Raw genomic sequence first — 18,606 nt, forward strand, 5'->3', positions numbered from 1 at the left:
GTAGTGAGGAACTGGGGGAGAAGACTTCAGGAGCAGGCTGTATTTGCATGGACATGCCTAATCTGTGTAGGTCACAGACCAGCTTTGCCAAAGTGATTAATTTTAGATGTCTTGGGTTAAAATTTACTGATTATGAAAAGCCTGCAGCTTATCCAAAACTCTTTGCTTTTGCACTTTAGGATAGAGATGTACATTAGCTCTGATCCTGCAAGCTCTTAGTTCCATAAATGTCAGTTCAAGTTTAAAGCTTACATGTATGTAACCCTTCTGCCAGACCGAGTCAGCAGCAGCAAGGGCCGGGTTCTATGTCTAGGGGTCCCTCTCAATGATACAACACCAAACTGGCTCGAGCCCCCACCCAATCACCTGGGCAAGCACAAAGTCTGAGTGTAGAAAGAAACCTTTTAATAGCAAAAGAGAGGTAACACAGCACTGGTTTGGGAAACAGTGCAAACAGAGTTCATGAACTCAATGAACAAAACCCCTCCCAGGGGCATGACCTTCGCCTCTCCCTTCCTTCTTCCCCCTGTACTGACTGGCGTAGTTGCAATGTCCACCTCTTGGGTGTGGCTCCACCCCCTATGCCGCTCCTGTCCAACACAGGCTTGACCAGGCCCCCTCTGCTGCTGTCTCCTACCGCCTTCGGGCCTCACTGAGTCCCCGACCACTGGCAGCGACCATGCCTGTTTCCCACCGACCGCTGGCTCCGACTGCACGTAGCTCCCGTTGACTGCACTGGGCTGGCACCGACTGTGCCGGCCCCTCTGCCAACCACTGACCGGGCTGGCACCGACTGTGCTGGCCTCTCTGCCGACCGCTGACTGCACCAGGCTCGCACCGACTGTCCCAGCCTCTCACCAGAGTTGCCTGGTGCTCACTCAGCTCTGTTAGTTGTCAGGCAAGGTTTCCCAGATCCTCTACTGATTTAGCTCTTAGTGATTTCAGCTCTTGGGTAAACCTTCTGCTGACATACAGGCAGTGTCCCTGCTTTCAAGAAACAAAAGACTCCAAGATGAGTCATTAATTCTACCTTTTAACAAAGGGGAAGGGAGAATCACTCCATGCCTGGGGGCAACCCTTTGTCAGGGCCAGTGCAATCCCAGTAGGAGACTGCTCCACCTCCCCACTTGTTTCCAGGCTGAAACATCTGTCCGCCACCCTTGTGGAGCTCTGTTTAGTTTAGGATGCAGATTCTATCATAACAGACTAAGCACAGTTTTGCTGACATCTGTTCATATAATTGAAGGACAACATTTCATTACCTCAGCAGTTAACACAAAAGTGGTTTGTAGCCCAAAACCAGCCCTGCTAACCATTTCCCATTATGCTCATCACCTGGGTAAGTTATGCTAAATACTTAATTGTACTCATGCAGATACAAAGCCCATGCAAATAAAGTGCCCCCCTTTCAGCTGCTGAGCAGGGGGAGTGCCACTGAGACACTCAGATCTGGCTTACGTGTACTATTTGGGGGTTAGCAGAAAGAGGGCTAGGAGACATTGGAGGAGTAATAAGATCCTTTTTGCTGTTAGAAAAGGCCAGAGGAAACAACTATTTTTTTAAATTTAAATGTAAACATTTTACTTTTTAAAAACTCCCATGTGTTGAGTAGATCGGTATCTGCTCCTTTAGTTCCTGATTAGCATCCCTTACTGATGAGTGAGGAAAGGAAATCCCTGTTACTGCTGGTGTTGAATAAGAAGACCAGTCAGGACGAGGACAAGAATCTGTCACATTTCTCGAGAGACCCGTCATTCCTCTGGACAAGGAATCCAGGCCAGAATGGCTGTAAAAGATTATTGTTAGAATTATTAATAATATTTGAAATTTTTAATATTGATAGGGGAAACTACCAAACAATAATTTAACCATAAATTCCTTTTATTAAATCCAAAGGCCAAATGATACTTATACAATTGCTTTAAATATGCCTAAAAGTCTAAATAATAAGCATTTTACTACATTCAAACAGTAACAAAACATTTATAAGCATTTGATCAAGATACTTACAAACAGGCTAAATCCAGGGGTGTTTAGACCTATATTGGTCCAATGTGGTCAGGCAGGTATTAGCAATGAAACCTTTAAGAGTTTACTTTTTATACCCTTTAATAAACAGGTGATGTCATTGCCAGTTCTTCTTCGAGTGCTTGCTCATGTCCATTCCATTCTATAGTAGGTGTGTGCGCGCCCCGTGCATGGTTACTGGAAAACTTTTCCCCTTAGCCAATCCTGTAGGGTCAGCTCTGGCGCCCCCTGGAGCCCCATGCACATGCCGCAGTATATGAGGTGCTGCCGGCCCTACAGCCCCTCAAGTTCCTCCTTTCCACCACTGATGGTTACTGGAACTGCGTTCTTGCTTGCTTCAGCAAGTGCCTCTTAGCTGTAGCCTTTGTTTTATAAGTACTTGTTAAGTAATTGTTAGATAGTTCTTAGTTGTTGTAGTTGATGAGGTAGTCCTGTTAGGGACCTCCACCCGGCGTTGCGGTATGCCCCAATCTCTGGGCTTTAAGTCTTGTAAATCCTGCGGGAAGGCCTTCCCGATTAGTGACCCCCATGGAGACTGCTTAAAGTGCCTTGGGGAGTCTCATAAAAAGGACAAGTGCTGCATCTGCAAGGCATTCAGACCAAGGACTCAAAAGGACCGAGATATCCATCTGAGGCATCGGAATCATCCCGATCTCTTTTGAAACTGAGCACCAGGTCAGTGCAGAGTACTCCACCAGCACCGACTTCATTGCAACACCGGGCTTCCTCTTCACCGAAAAAGAAGCCCAGGAAACAATGTCCGGCAGACGACCGCTCCCCTGCACAGAAGAGATCTAAGGACACAGGATTGAGCTCTGGGGCAGCTCAGAGCCAGTGTGCCGATCAATGCCCGCAGGGGCAGTTGTCGCCCAGGACTGTGAGCCCTTCCACAGAGTGTCCCCCGTTTCTGGAGTGCGGGACGGGACCACTACACCTTGCGGTGCCTTCAACACCAGAGGCGCTTCAGGTGGCAGCCGACTTGTTGGCCCTGCCTGTCCCATGCACCCGTCTGCCCAGATAGAAATAGCAAGGAGTAGAGTGCCCACATCGAAGAGAAAACCTCCAATGTGGCCCCCCCTCCCCCCAGTGACAGCACACCTCACCGGACCCCAACAGGTCACGTGGAGGAGATCGGTCCTGCCAAGAGGCCAATCCCCTGGAGTGCGTTCCCCGGCATCAAGGCAGTCTCCAGGGGCAGATCACCGGTACCACAGGATCCCAGACAGCTCGAATCGGTACTCATGATCGTCGGCATCGAGGGCAGCAGCATCGATGAGTCAACGCAGGTCCTACTCAGTATTGAGTAGACGCTCCCTGTCTGGAGCCAGGCATCGTTCTAGGTCACCAGCACCGATGAGTTCACTCACACATGGGCGACGCAGAACCCAGTCGCTGGCTTCTACATAGAGAAGACCCCCGCCGACAGCAGGCTTCAGTACCGAGGAGCTCCCAATCATCCAGACGCCACTCCCGCTCCTCCTCTTGCCATGGACAGTCCTCCTCACCAAGTCGGTTCAGGCAGCAACACTGCCAGTCACCAGACTTGTACTCCCCATCACTGAGACGTCGGTCAAGGGAGCACTGGGATAAGAGGCACAAATACTGCTCCCCCTCCACCTGGTACCATGGTACAGGGAGACGATCAAGCTCTGGGCGATGCTGGTCTCTGACAGGAGAGTCCAGCGATTCCAGGAAGGGAAAGGACCCAGTGGCTCCCCCACCCAGCCTTCCGACCTGAAGAACAAGGGCAAGGTCCCTACCTGCTCCCTCTAGGGTGGCCTCAGGGCCAATGACCACCCCAATGGCAATACCTGGGGGTTACAAGTGGCCTTGGGTCCCTACTCCCTGGTCTCTTTAGAGAAGCAATCGGGGCCCCAGCAATGTCAGCAGAGACCCATGACTCCGAATCAGGGGAGGAGTTGGACTCTATGGAGAGTACATCTGCAGGGTCTCCCACACACTTAGCAGAAGGGCCAGCCCTCCCAGCACCAGGTCAGTCATGCTCTTCCTCCCCAGATGAGGCACTGGTGGCAGGCCTATTGGCTCCTCTGGATGATTTCCGAGCACACTGGGAGTTCCTAAAAAGGGTGGCCTCCAACCTTGGGCTGGAGGCAAAAGAGCTGCAGGAACAGACGGACGACCTATTTAATGTAGTGGCGGCAGCAGCACTGTCCCGGCTCACCCTGCCGGTGCACGAAGGGCTCCTAAAGCTGGTTAAGGGTATCTGGCAAACTCCATCCTCTCTGCCCCTGACCTCAAAGAGGATGGAGAGAAAGTATTACGTTCCTGCAAAAGAGTTCAAATACTTGTTCACCCACCCTGCACCGAGCTCCCTAGTGGTGGAGGCAGCAAATGAGACAGACAGGCAGGGTGAGCCTGGCTCAACTCCCAAAAGCAATAACAGCAAGCTACTACACTTGTTTGGGAGAAAAATATATTCTATTGCCAGTCTCCAGTTCCACATCGCCAACCAACAGGTGTTGTTAGGGAGGTATAATTATAACTTGTGGGACTCTTTCAAGCGTTTTGTGAGCCCGTACCTGCATATCAGGCCCAAGACTTTCCCACAGTTTTGGAGGAGGACAGAACAGTGGCCAGAGTAGCCTTACCAGCTGCTTCAGACACGGCCGACTCAGCTGCAAGGGCAGTGGCCTCAGGGATCTCCATGCGCCGTTGCTCGTGGCTCCAGTCATCCAGTCACTCCCAGGAGGCATAGCAGTCCATACAGGACCTACCGTTCAACGGCGCCGCACTCTTCTTGGAGCAGACGGATGCAAAGCTCCGTGGGCTTAAGACTCAAGGGCAATTCTGTGCTCATTAGGTCTGTACACTCTGCAAACTTCCAGGAGGCAGTTCCAGCCCCAGCAGAGCCAGCAGCAGCCCAGGTTCCCAGCACAGCGCTTTGGGACTTCCAGGAGGAGAGACAGAGAGAAGAACGTTAGGCGGCACAGGCAGGACCTGAGTCTTCTTCCTCAGTTGCATGGCTGCCTACCTCCCGACGCTCAGACGGTCAGTGGCATGCATTTTGATCGTGTGCACAAGGACAGCATTCCAGCCTCGCATCTGGATCCTGCATCCCCACCTTTACTGAACCATCTCACTCCTTTCCTCCTGGCCTGGACTCATATAACATCAGACCTCCTCCTCCCTGCACCTTCCTATCCCCGTCCCTCTTCAGGGACCCCTCTCAAGAGCGACTCCTCTTACAAGAGGCGCACAATCTTCTCATGCTGGGAGCCATAGAGGCGGTCCTGTTGGATATGAGAGGACGAGGTTTCTACTCTCAATATTTCTTCATCCCGAAGGCCAAAGAGGGACTCAGACCCATCCTGGACCTGCAGGGCCTGAACAGGTACATCAGAAGGCAAAAACTCCACATGGTTTCCCTTGCCTCTATTATTCCCTCCCTGGATCCAGGAGACTGGTATGCTGCCCTCGATTTGAAGGACACATATTTTCACATATTGATCTTTCCGGTTCACAGAAGGTTTCTTAGGTTTGTGGTTTGTGGTCCCACTACCAGTTTACAGCCCTCCCATTTGGCCTATCATCAGCCCTGAGGGTGTTCACAAAGTGCATGGCAATGGTGGCTGTGTATCTCAGGCGTCGAGGGGTACAGAACTACCCGTATCTGGTTGAGTAGTTAATCAGAGACAGATCAAGGGCTGAGGCCCAAGCCAGTCTGGACCTCGTGTGAGCCACCTGTCACAGGCTGTAAATGAGCAGTAGTCTACTCTGGTGCTGGTACAAAGGATAGAGTTTATTGGGGCAGTCCTCGACTTGATGCAGGCCAGAACATTTCTGCCACAGGCCATGTCTGGCCTGATCAGGAATCTCCAGACCTTCCCCCTTACAATGGCAAGAGTCTGCCTGCAGCTACTGGGGCAGATGGCAGCGTGCACCTTTGTGCTCCGCCATGCGCGCCTGAAGCTCAGACTGCTTTAGCTTTGGCTGGCCTCGGCTTGTGCCCCCAGCAGGCACCCCGTGGACAGGGTTGTCACAGTGCCCCCATGGGTCCTGGCCTCACTAGTGTGGTGGTTAGACCCTCGGACAGTGATGGAAGGAATGCCCTTTACAAACTGGGGCCCCTCAATGACTCTAGTGTCAGATGCTTTGGACCTGGGGTGGAGTGGGCACATCAGCTCCGGTCACAGTAAGCCAGGGTACCTGGTCGGAAGAGGGCCAGGGGCTCCACATAAATATCAGGGAGCTCCGAGCGATCCGCCTAGCATGCATGGTGTTCCTTGCTTTCTTGAAGGGCAAGATGATTCAGATCCTAACAGACAACACTACCGCAGTGTGTTATATCAACAGACAGGGCAGGGCTCATTCCCCAGCTCTCTGTCTGGAGGCGGTGGGTCTCTGGAAGCTGGTGATAGGCCACGATTTTTACCTGGTGGCCTCTCACTTCCCTGGTATCAAGAATGCCAGCACGGACTGGCTTAGCAGGTCCTTTGTACCTTCTCACAAGTGGGCTTTACACCCATCAGTCGTCGACATGATCTTCCAGAGGGGGGGTTTTCCCCAAGTGGATCCTTTGCCTCCAAAGTCAACAAGAAGTGCGGCCAGTTTTGCTCCTTTCAGGGGCGGGACGAGGGGACTATGTCAGATGCCTTCCTCATTCCATGGGCAGGCGGGCTGCTGTACACCTTCCCTCCCATTCCGTTAATACATAAGGTCCTATTAAAGATCAAGAAAGACAAGGTGAGGGTCATCCTTGCTGCACCCGTGTGGCCCAGGCAGCACTGGTTCATGATGCTCCTGGAGCTGTCATTCGCCCCTCTCCTTGCTCGTCTCAGGTGCAGACTGTGCTGATGAGTAGCATGAAGCCCTCCACAAGGGCATCGTATTTGGCCAAGTGGAAGAGGTTCACTTTCTGGGCCGCAGTGTTGCAGGTTATGCCCCACCAGGCACCGATCCAGGTGGTCCTAGACTACCTGTTGCACCTCAAGATTCAGGGTCTAGCTGCTGCCTCACTAAAGGTGCATCTGGCTGCCATTTCTGCCTTTCATCCCACAATTTACGGGAGATCAATTTTTTTCTCACGCCATGGCGGTGAGATTTCTGAAGGGCATAGAAAAGCTCCACCTGCAGGTCAGGGATTCCATACCGCCGTGGGACATGAATTCGGTCCTCTCTAGGCTGACAAGGGTGCCAATCGAGCCCATGGCAACTTGCCCACTTCTGCTACTGTTATGGAAGGTGGCCTTCTTAGTAGCTATCACATCAGCCAGGAGGGTGTCTGAAATTAGGACACTCATGTTGGAGCCACCCTATACGATTTTTTATAAGGATAAGTCCAGCTTAGGCCTCACCCGACCTTCCTGTCCAAGATGGTATCATAATTCCACACCAACCAGGACATTTTCCTGCCAGTGTTTTTCCCAAAGCCACACACTTCCAAAGAGGAAAAGAGATGACATATGCTGGATGTACACAGAGCCCTGGCTTTCTACTTGGAGAGGAAGAAGCTGTTCCATAAGTCCACGCAGTTGTTCATTGCGGTGACTGAAAGAATGAAAGCCTTACCTGTTTCATTGCAACGAATCTCCTCCTGGATAACCACCTGCATACACTTCTGCTATGAGCAGGCAAAGGTTCCGCTTCCGGGCAATGTCACAGCTCACTCCACCAGAGCACAGGCATCTTCTCCAGCATTTTTAGTGCGGTTGCCTATGCAGGACATATGCAAAGCTGCTACGTGGTCGTCCATTCATATCTTTATGTCCCACTATGCCATTGTACAGCAGGCACATGACACTAGATTCGGTAGGGCGGTGTAGTAGTCAACAAACCTATGAACTCCAAACCCGCTCCAAGGTACTGCTTGCAAGTCACCTACTATGGAATGGACATGAGGAAGCACTCGAAGAAAAGACGATTACTTACCTTGTAACTGTTGTTCTTCGAAATGTGTTGCTCATATCCATTCCATGACCCACCGCCATCCCCGCTGTCTGAGTTGATGGCAAGAAGGAGCTGAGGGGGTGTAAGGCTGGCAGTGCCTCATATACTGCGGCATCTGCTAAGGGGAAACATTTTCCAGTAACCCTGCATGGGGCGCGCACACACCTACTATGGAATGGACATGAGCAACACATCTCGAAGAACAACAGTTACAAGGTAAGTAACCGTCTTTTTCTGACTTCAGCTAAAAACCAATTTGAGACAGTTCACCCTTATTTCCAGTCTTAATCCAGATAAGATTTACAACCTCCTTTCTTCCCAAGGCCTTTCCTCCTTATTTCTTCCCCCACTTTCTGCTGACCCACAGCTTTTTCATTGCACCTGGGTTTACATAGGAAATAACACTGGTATGTGGGATGGGAAGGTCTATATTGGTTCCTTTTGAGAGAGATTCTTTTTGTGTTATTGAAAACCATCTGTAGTCACCCTGTCAGAGACCTTCTTTTTAGAAACTTCCCTACCTTATTTCATTACTTCTTCTTTAAAGCAGACATCCTCCCTACTTCATTCCTTTTGGTCTCATAATTAATTATTTTCAAGGCCTTCCTTCTACTTGCCAGTCAGGGCTTTTCTTTATACACATTTATTTCCTTAACCAAACTTAAACTAACTTTAATTCTTTAATTTTATACTTATCCTACAATGATGAAAGGATTAAAGCTACATCTGCTGCCATTAAGGGAGGCAGCCTTAGTCCAGCCTCTGTGCTAAGTATCTGTACATATGAGGCTCTATCATCAGCCCTCTCTGTCCCTCCTATCCCATCTGCTAACGTCAATGACCCACCCCTCACCCCACTCAACAAGGAGCAGAAAGATATCCATTATCAGCACAGCTCCTTCCCTCCTTGTTGGGGAATAACAAAAAACTACCCTTAGAATAAGCCTCTCACTGATTTGCAAGAGGCTGAAGAGTGACTAATCTCAGGGAAAGTCTACTATCCCTTTGCAAGGGGTAGAAGTTGAGTTCCTTGGCCTCTAGCAAGGGGAAGCATTAGAAATGATGGTCATTGAGAGGCTACATGGGTTGTATGGTCAGGCCTGTTCTGCTTCAGCCCCTTGCAAAAGTAAAAAGGCCTTGATTTGAAGAGAACTTTTTGCCCATCCCTCACCCTCCAGCACACAAAAGGATGGGTCTACATCAGGGATTTGCTTCTATTTCACTACTTTGATGTAGGTATACTGGTACAAATATTCCTAGTGTAGATAAACCCTTAATACTGTCTTGCATTTTTGAAGCAAGATGCTTTCGTGATATGTACCAGTAAATTCTTCTTTTATCTGTTTGTTCATAGTAAATTTAGTTTTTGTAACTAAATATTATTAGCACTCAAAGGAAATGAATAACTCAAAATAATTATTGATTACTATTTTTGCTATCTGTTTAATATTTTAGGGTTAAGAACTCTGTGTTTTGCTGTTGCTGAGATTTCAGAAAGTGAATATCTAGAGTGGCTAGATGTCTATCAACGAGCTTCAACATCTGTACAAAACAGAGCACTGAAGCTTGAGGAGAGTTATGAACTAATTGAAAAAGTAGGTGGAAATGTCTGGTTTTAGTTATGTTCTTGTCATATAGTACATGAAGTTTGATTCTTCATTTAAGGATAAGACTTGAACAAATTGTTTTTATTTATATAGCATGATTACTGTAGTCTTCAGAGTTTAATTCAGAACATCATTAAATGAAGTAAAGTTAGCATGCAGGTTAACAATAAAAAATAGCATTGTTTTTGAGCTGTACATTTTCAACTATCTACAAAAGCAAATACTGTGTTGTGTTTTTCATTTATAGTAGAGTTCAACATAATATTTGTGGTTTTGTGAGTAATAATTCTTTCTTTTTTTACTTTCCGTGTAATGTCAGGACATATAACTTTCTCAAGTTATTTTGCACACTATATTGTCTTTCCTTAGTTGCCTATAACTTGTGTTACAGGCTCTCCTAGTACCATCACATATTGTCCTACATGATACATGTTTGGCATGCCAATTTCTAATTAGTTAGTTTAGACACTAGATTTTTACATGCTACTTACATGGAGTCAATCCATTTATACCATGTAACATTTCAGTCAAACGTAAGTGCTAGTTTTGCCTGCTCATGGTGGGATTTTCAAAATCAGCTAAGCAACTTTAGAACACAAGCCCCATTAAAAGTCAAACATTGTCTAGGGGCCTGATGGAGCTCCTAGCAGAGGCAATGGGACTCCTAAGATGGGTTTTTTAAAATGCACATAAAGGAGCTAAGTGCTCAACTCCCTTAGACACTTTTGAAAATGTTCATCCCCTTCTTCCCCACACTCCATATTACCCCCTCCCACTTCCTGTAGCATTTCTTTACATAAAAATAGAATGTAGAAGCAAGTATGTGTACCATTGTGTTTTGCTAGTAAATGTCATTCACATTCCTATTTACAGTGTTGTAGCCATATTGGTCCCAGGATATTAAAGAGACAAGGTGGGTGAGATAACTTCTTTTATGGGACCAATTTCTGTTGGTGAAAGAGACAAGCTTTTCAGGTAAGAAGAGCTCTGTGTAGCTGGAAAGCTTGTCTCTTTCACCAACAAAAGTTAGTCCCATAAAAGATCTTCACCCATCTTGTCTCTTTGATGTTCCTTTCAGGATTTTGCTGAACTGTTCTAATTGTGGTTGAAGTAGATATTTCTCCTTGTACTTTGTCCACAAAAGTTAGTGCCTCTATATTATAGATTACTAATATTGATGGTTTTATGTAGAAATTGCAGTAAAATAGTGTTTCATATATTGCCCAGATAGTTAGGGATGGAAAGGGTAGGGTTGAAACAGGCAGCCTACACGAAACAGGCTTTCCTCACAGGAAAACAGGTTATATATCCCCACCACCAGCAGCACCAGACAAGAGCCAATGACACAGCCCCACAACATATCTGCAACCCATCACCCAATAGCAAGCAGCAGTGGGAGGACAAGTCCCAGACCTTGGGCCCAGATTAAACATGTGATTTCTCTCCACTCATTCCCCACTGTTCCCTGCAATATGAGGAAGATGGGGAGGAAAGGAAAAGTGTGAAGCAGCAGCTCCCACCTCCCTAAAGGTAAAGAGGTGGGGAAAAGGAGAAGGCACATGGAAGCGGACTCAGAAGCCCCTGGATGTATTCTCCACCACCCTATCCCCTGATTAGAATGTGCAGTTGTGGTAAGTGTACAAGCAAATTGGGCACTTACTTTGCACGTACCTTTGAGTCTAAAACTTTTGAAAATTAGACTCATAGAATGCAGAACCCTGAAAGCTGCTAAGGAGCTAGTCAGGAGCAGGATTGTCCGGTACACTGTCCTTGCTCATTCTGACCTTCCTCTGCCAGAGTTTCATTCTACTCTGTGGCAGTGCCTATGAAAACTCCAACCAACCATCTCCCTATGCTTCTGAATCTTTTTTTGAGCATCAAAATGTATGTGGTTTGTCTTTCAATACCTCTGTGCACCCACAATTCTCAGTGAAGTTAATAGGAGCTTCAGGAGCTGATTGCCTTTTAAAATCAGGCCTATTTGATTTAAATACCTAAATATGGATTTAGGAGCTTAATTTTAGCCATCTAGAAAATTTTGCCAGTAGACTTTTGAAGTATCTATAGTTCCTAAATATGGAAAACTCATTTTTAGGAAATTCTCTTGGGAAAAAGTCTGATATAAACTTCATTTGCCTTTTTGATGGTTGAATAATTAACTGAAAATCTTACAAGGAACAGCTGAATTACTTTTTTTAATTGTTTGCTTATTTGAGCTAACATTCTTTTTTGAATGTCCTCTGCATTATCCCACTTGTGGGAAACTGTGTCCCTGGCATTGAACTGTGGTATTTTTATAGTAAGCAGTCCATTGGGCCGCTTCATTGGAGGATTCTAACAGTATAGAAGGGCCCCAATCATCCTTCAATTCTTAGATCACTTGCATTTGCCATTACTCTGTAAGCGTGTGCATGCTTCATGCACCGGTGCTGGAGGGTTTTCCCTAGCAGTACCTGTTGGGGTATCACCACCCACCCCAGAGTTCCTTCTGCTGCAAGCAAGGGTATAAGGAGCAGAGATGCTCCACCCCTCCTCCAGTTTCTTTTTACTGTTGGTGGTTGGAGCATTGGTGTTCCCTATGAACAATCACTCAATCTGCCTACTGGTACTCAAAAAGTTCTTTAGAGTTTTCTTTTCTTTTAGTATATTTATCATTTTAAACTTTCTTTCGACTTAGCCCTTCTTTTGGAGCTTTTCCAGTCTCTAGACTCTGCCTGATACCAGGGGACTTATGTCAAGGTCCCTGGGGTTCCAACGTTGTACAGTCTGTAGGAAGCCTATATCTGCTAGTGACTGTCACTCCCACTGCCTCAAGTGTCTGGGTGAAGGCCATGTCAGAGATAGGTGCTCTATCTGTCACGACTTCAAGACTCAGATGAAGCTGAGGGAGAAGCACCTCCACCAATATACCCACATGGAGGCTGCCCTTAGACCAGTGTTGGTGCTCTTTTGATCATCTAAGATAAGCTTTCCAAGAGCTCCCCCATCCATGTCAGCTGAAAGAGGCCACAGAACATCCCCATCTCTTGAAGCATCCTTTTGAAGGCAGAGGAAATTGGAGTCTCTGCCTCAGAAGCACAAGAAAAAGTCTGCATGCAGTCTCTTAATGCTTAAAGTGCATGACTTCCACAGAGGGTCCTTCAGATACCAAAAATAGAGCATGGCCTTCAGTTTGTTGTTCCCCAGTACCAGATTGCTCAGAGAGACCCAAGTGCCATCTCAGGGACCATTAAGACTGGCTACTTCTCTAATCGAGACAGAAGAGTCTTTCTAGATCACCACAGATCAGCAGCCCATATCAGCACCAACTACACCTGAAGTTTATGACATAGCTAGAGACTTATTTTACCTGTCAGTACCAGATGAGGACCATCGCTGGCACTAATGCAGCCTTTTAGATTATTGGCACCAGGATGCTCATCCCTGGCACCACCTACCTCAGCCTCGGTACCATCACGCTTCCATAGGGCCAGGTTAAGATCCCTAACGCTGAATATTACTGGTGGCTGTGAAGCCATCCATGCTTTCCTGGTACCAAGCTCCAGACATAGGTCCCAATCAAGTCTCTCAGGTTTCCTGGTACAAGAGTTTAGAGACCACTCTTGTCATCGTTCTCATTGCCAGGGGTCAGAGAAGGGTCCCTCAGAGTTTGGAATGCTTGGACCAGGCAAGCCTGGGGTCTGGTCTCTGTTTTGGATATATTGCCTTATTACCAAACTCCTCTGTTCCAATTGGATTAGGCCTTCTAGTGTTGCACCCTCAATGCTTTAGACCTGGAAGTATCACAACTGGGATGTGGGCGGTCTGACCTAATGGTCAGGAGCCATGGCAGGTCAGATACCAGGAGATCAGAGTCTGAGACAGGCCAAAGGGCATATTGAGAGACAGGTGTCAAGAGGCAAGTAGGGTCAGGTTACCAGGAAATCATAGTCAGGCAGTAGGAGCAGGTAGTGCAAGAGAACCAGCCCTAATCAGGGGAAACCCAGTTGTATGGACAACTTCCTGTTCCAGTGCTTGATTTAAATAGAAGCAGGAAGCAATCAGGACCCCCCAGATTTCTGCCAGTCAGGGGCTCAGGACTGGAGTCCTCTATTAGAGTTGAGCTTCTAGTTCTAGCCACTGTTAGCAGGATGCTGGTTGTAGATGGGAACTTACTGGTGCCTAAGAACCCTGTGGACCATGGGTTTGAGACCTTTGGTTCTTGACAGGAATCTATTCTATTGCAATGCCAGGAAGACCTTGAACTTTCTTTTTCCATTTTGGTGTAGCAGGCTATCTGCTTCATGCACAGATGCTTCAGAAGTTTTCTCAGATTGTTTTACACATACCTGAACTTGACCACTCAAAAAGAAACCATGCCTAATGGGAACACGCTTAAACTGTAAATCTAGGAGTCCCAATTAAGATTAAGAACACCAGTTCCTTAGAATTGTTTGTGTGTAGTGCTATTACTCAGCCACATCACATAAAAGTGCACATTATATCACCTTTTTTTAATAGGACAAACTCCAGCTCTGATGTTGTTTATTATTTCTATTTCTGTAATGCAGGGGTGACCAAACGGAATGCCCCCCCCCCCCCCCCCCGAGACTCTTCTCCCTGCTGTGCAGAATCCGCTAGCTCCACCACCCTGCTGCAGGGCAGAAACTCTGAGCTCCCCACCCCAGTCTGGTAGGTGGAGAATGGGAGTGGTATAGGAGGCTCTGCAAGCCGCACTTTATCTTTAAAAAAACCACGTGGCTCACGAGCCACAGATTGGCCACCCCTGTTATAGCTTCTAGGAGCCCTTGTCAAAGACCAAGACACCATTGTGCTAGGCATGTTACAAACACAACAAAAAGACTGTCTCTGCCCCCAAAGCACTTACAATCCAAGTATCAGACAAGAGGCAAGAGATGGATATGGACAGATAGACAAGAGAGTACTAGGAAACAGTGAAGTAGAATTGGTCAGCATGATAGTTTGTGGTATCAGCACACCAGCAGCCTTACCATTGTCAAGTTCTTTGCCATGATACTTATTTACAAAAGAGAGTTTGAAGGAGGACAATGAGATAATTTTGCAGATATTTATGATAAGCTCCTCCCAAGCGTGAAGGGCAGCACTGGAGAAAGCATCAAAAGGTTTGTTTAACAATTTAACAAGTGGGTAATAGAGGCAGAAGTTAACATTTAGATAGCTAATGAGGGATGATAGTGAGGGTGAAGGGCTTAGAAGTGAAGACAAGCAGCTTTTATTTGATGTGATAGAGAAAGGGGAGTCAATCAAGGACTTCACAGAGAGGGGTGACATGGTCAAAGCAATGGGCCAGGAGAATGATCTTTGCAGCATCATTCTGAAAGAATATGCGTGGGGCAATATTGCATTTCGTAAGGCCAGAGAAAAGGGTGTTACAGTATCAAGACTTGATATGATGAGAGAGAAAGAGAGAGAGAGAGCGTGTTTTAGCTATGTGGTTAGATGGGAAAGGCCATATCTTAGAGATGTTACGTAGAAAGAACCATCAAGATTTAGTTGTAGCCTGGATGTGAGGACTTAAAAAGAGATCCAAGTTAAAAATAGCATCCTGTTTACAGGCCAGAGTAACTGGCAGGATGGTGGTTTTGTCTACAGTGATTGAGAAGGGAGTTGCAAGGTAGAGGTCTTGGGAGGAAAAATTAAGAGCTCTGGTTTAGCTGTGTTGACCTTGAGCTGACAGCTAGACATCCAGGAGGAGATGTTAGAAAGACTGGCCAAAATTTTAGTTAAGACAGAATGGGAAAGGTCTGTTTGCTGGCCCTCTTCAACCCAGTCAAAACCATTATATGCAATTTTCCACTAGGAGTGGTACGTCTCCAAAGCTGTTTATCTGTGCAGGAATTTGTGTTAATTACTCCCCTCAGTGATTTTAGTTCTTGCAGGAAGCTCTGTAACCCTACCCCAGGGAGCCAACATACAATTCCTAATTTACAAAAATAAATATATCATTTATAGATATAATAGTCTTTGAAATTTCCATGTTTCCAAGATCTCAGATCTGTCACACCATACACCTGAGAAGAGAATATTTGTCACATCCAAAGCTACTGCCAGGACTTAGTGAGATACAGGCAAAATTGCCAGTCTTCTATAAACTCTTTTCCATATGGTATCTTTGTCAGTCAGTGTCCTAAAATCACCATTTCCAATCTCATGTCATCTCTGTTGTCATCTCAAACAGGCCATCAGACTATACATCACAAGTATCTTTTATGCTCTTATTAAGACTTGCTGAGTGCTCATTTACCTGCATATATCAAAAGTTATTCAACTAGTCTAAAGACCACATCCATTGCAGGCCTTTAGTTTTCTTTGTAGAGTTTGCAAAGTTGTTGCTTAATGTTATATATGTATTTAATTTAAAATAATTATTCCTCACTGAGGTCTGATGGGGAGACTGAAATTATGGTCACTTCCAATATTCTCTTGACCTGTAATCTAGTGCTGATGCTTATTGTGGCAGTTTTGCAGTCCTTTTCACCTACAGTTCCTTCCTGAGGGCTTGTACTGATTGCATATTTCTCACAAAAAGGACTATGCCAAGGCACTGTAAGAAAAAAGAGGGATTACTTACTAGTAAGTGTTCTTTGAAAGTGTTTCCTCTGCATACTCATAGTCCTCACTTTCTTTCCCCGTTACTTTGAACTTTCAGGAAAAGAATTCTGAAATAAGGGAAGGAGCTAAAAGCTATCCTCCTTTTTATAGACATGGAATCCTCTGTCAGGGAGAAGGAGATGCAGCCCCAGCTATCAGTGCTGGCTAGAAAAATTTAGTAGTTCAACACCAGAGACATTATAACCCACAAGTGGGAATATGCAGAGGCAACATTTTCAGAAAACCACAGTTACTAGTGAGAAACCTTTGTATTTAAAAAAAAATCATGTTACTTATGATACACCAACTGGCACAGTTCAGGTGTCCAGGAACTAAGAATATTTCCCTGAGTTGGTTTTGCTGAAATTCCCAAAATTGGAAGTAATTTATCATAGGGGTTTTATCGAGATTCAGTACAGATTGTCATTGCCTTTAGTGTAGTCATCTATGTAAAGTAATGTTTATAATTAATCAGGTGTAATTGTTTAAACCATGTGTAAAGAAACACACACACATTTCAAATCCTGTCACTAGTGTTCACAGTGGAGTTGGAAACAATAGTTATCGTTCAGGGGCTTAATCTTAAATTACGGGCTAAAAGAAAGAACAGACTATGCATGTTTCTAAAAAAATTAATCAGCTATACATTACTAGGTTTCTAAACAGTATTGTAGCATTGCGAAGACCTTTTCCATATAAACCTAGAGCATAGGATGGTATATTTTATATATTTGAAAAAAGAATAAAAGAAATAGCAATACTATAGTTAGTGTTGACATGGAACTGCAGTTCTAAAACCCTGTTTTTCAGCCACATAACGTTTAGATATAAATTTTTCATGTTTGGTCTCTTCCCCAAAGCAGCTGTTCTTTCAAAGTCTGATTAAAATGTGTTCAACCATTTTGTAGCAATACTCTTTACCCAGACAGAATGTATGTTTTGCAGGGAGAATGCTTTTTAGCTACTAATAAATGTTCAGATTGAGGGAACAACAAGGTACTATCAAGAACACCGAGCACAAAAGCAAAGTAAAAAATTTAATGAATACACCAAGATTTAATAAATAATAAATTTAAAGGAACAAATTAAAGCAACAAAAGGTAGAATATAAACATTTTTTAAAATAGCTGCTGTCAATATAGAGCTTTCAGAGTTTATTAGCAAAAAGACAAAGGGACTGATTTTCAGAGGTGCTGAGGACCCATAATTCTAACTGAAGTCAGATGGAATTGAGGATGCTTAATACCTCTACAAATTGTCTCTATTTCTCTTAATTATTGCTCCATCCCTTGTTCTCAGCATTGACTGGGCTTGAATAGGTCAGTTGCATTTGGAAATATTGAAAGAAAGAAAGTGGGGTTGGAGCACAGTAGTAAGAACCAGGAACTTCTTAGTGCTAATTCCTTCTTTTACATTGATAAAAGGCCTTTGACAAGTCACTTAGGTCCCAATTTCTAAAAGTGATGTCTGACTTACATGCCTCAAGTTTTGGGTGCCCAATTAGAGGCAGTGAGGTGGAGTATGCTCCATGTATCGGGAGGGCAGCATTGAAGAAGCCACAAAGGTGATAGAAGAATTGAGTGAAGAAACAGAGTTTTTAAGGAACAAGGATCTGGTTCTAGAAGAGCAACATCTAAACACCTACTAGGGATAAACATTTCAAAATCATAAGTCCTGGAGAGCATACACCCAAGATTCCTAAGAGTGTTATCTGAGATCACTGGCCTGGTGATGTCAATATTTAATAAATACAGGAGAATTTCCCCAAAAAATGGAAAAAATAAAAATAATGGAAAAGCTGATACAATATTCAGTCAATAAATATGCAGTATTTAGTGGAAAAACTGATAAAATCAACATGAGTTTCTTCAATATAAACCTAATTTTGTTTTTTGATGAGATTGCAAGTTTGGTGGATAAAGGTAACTTCATCGATTTAATATATTTAGACTTTTGTCAGGCATTTGACTTAGTACCAAACAACACTGTTTAAAAAATCAGCAATATACAAGCACAGGTTAAATGAATTAGGAACTGACTAACTGCCAGGTCTCAAAATGTAGTTGTCAGTCAAGGGCTCCTCAGAGGTAAGGTCTAGGCCTAACGTTATTTAATATTTTTATCAATGATCTTGTTAACATCTGTGGATAACACAAAAGATTGGCAGAATGGTAAATGATGAGGGCAGGGTAGTCACATAGAATGATTTGGATTGCTTGGTAAGATGAGCCCATTGAAACAAAATGCATTTTAAAATAGCCAAATTCATGGTCCGACATTTAGGAACAAAGAATGCAGGCCATATATATAGAATGGGAGACTATACCTTGGGAAGTAGTGACTCTGAAAGGGAAAGAAGGATCACAATGCACAAACAACAGAGCATGATGCACAATGCAAGCTGTGGCAAAAAAGGTCTAATGTGATCCTTTCATGTATAAATAGGGAAGTA

General features: G+C 45.1%; 1 protein-coding gene across 4 annotated transcripts in view; it reads left to right on the forward strand.

Moving 5' to 3' along the window:
* ATP8A1 (ATPase phospholipid transporting 8A1) overlaps positions 1-18,606 on the forward strand; it is a 215,715-nt gene that overhangs the window by 108,785 nt on the left and 88,324 nt on the right. For all 4 annotated transcript variants that reach the window (XM_067531192.1, XM_067531193.1, XM_067531194.1 and 1 more), the window contains one exon: positions 9,391-9,530. In XM_067531192.1, coding sequence (XP_067387293.1) covers positions 9,391-9,530 — 140 coding nt within the window. The remainder of the gene's footprint in view (positions 1-9,390; positions 9,531-18,606) is intronic.

This window comes from Emydura macquarii, unplaced genomic scaffold, assembly GCF_026122565.2.
Source record: "Emydura macquarii macquarii isolate MOO-44397 ecotype Brisbane River unplaced genomic scaffold, CSIRO-AGI_Emac_v2 contig_3128, whole genome shotgun sequence".
NCBI classification, from domain to species: Eukaryota; Metazoa; Chordata; order Testudines; family Chelidae; genus Emydura; species Emydura macquarii.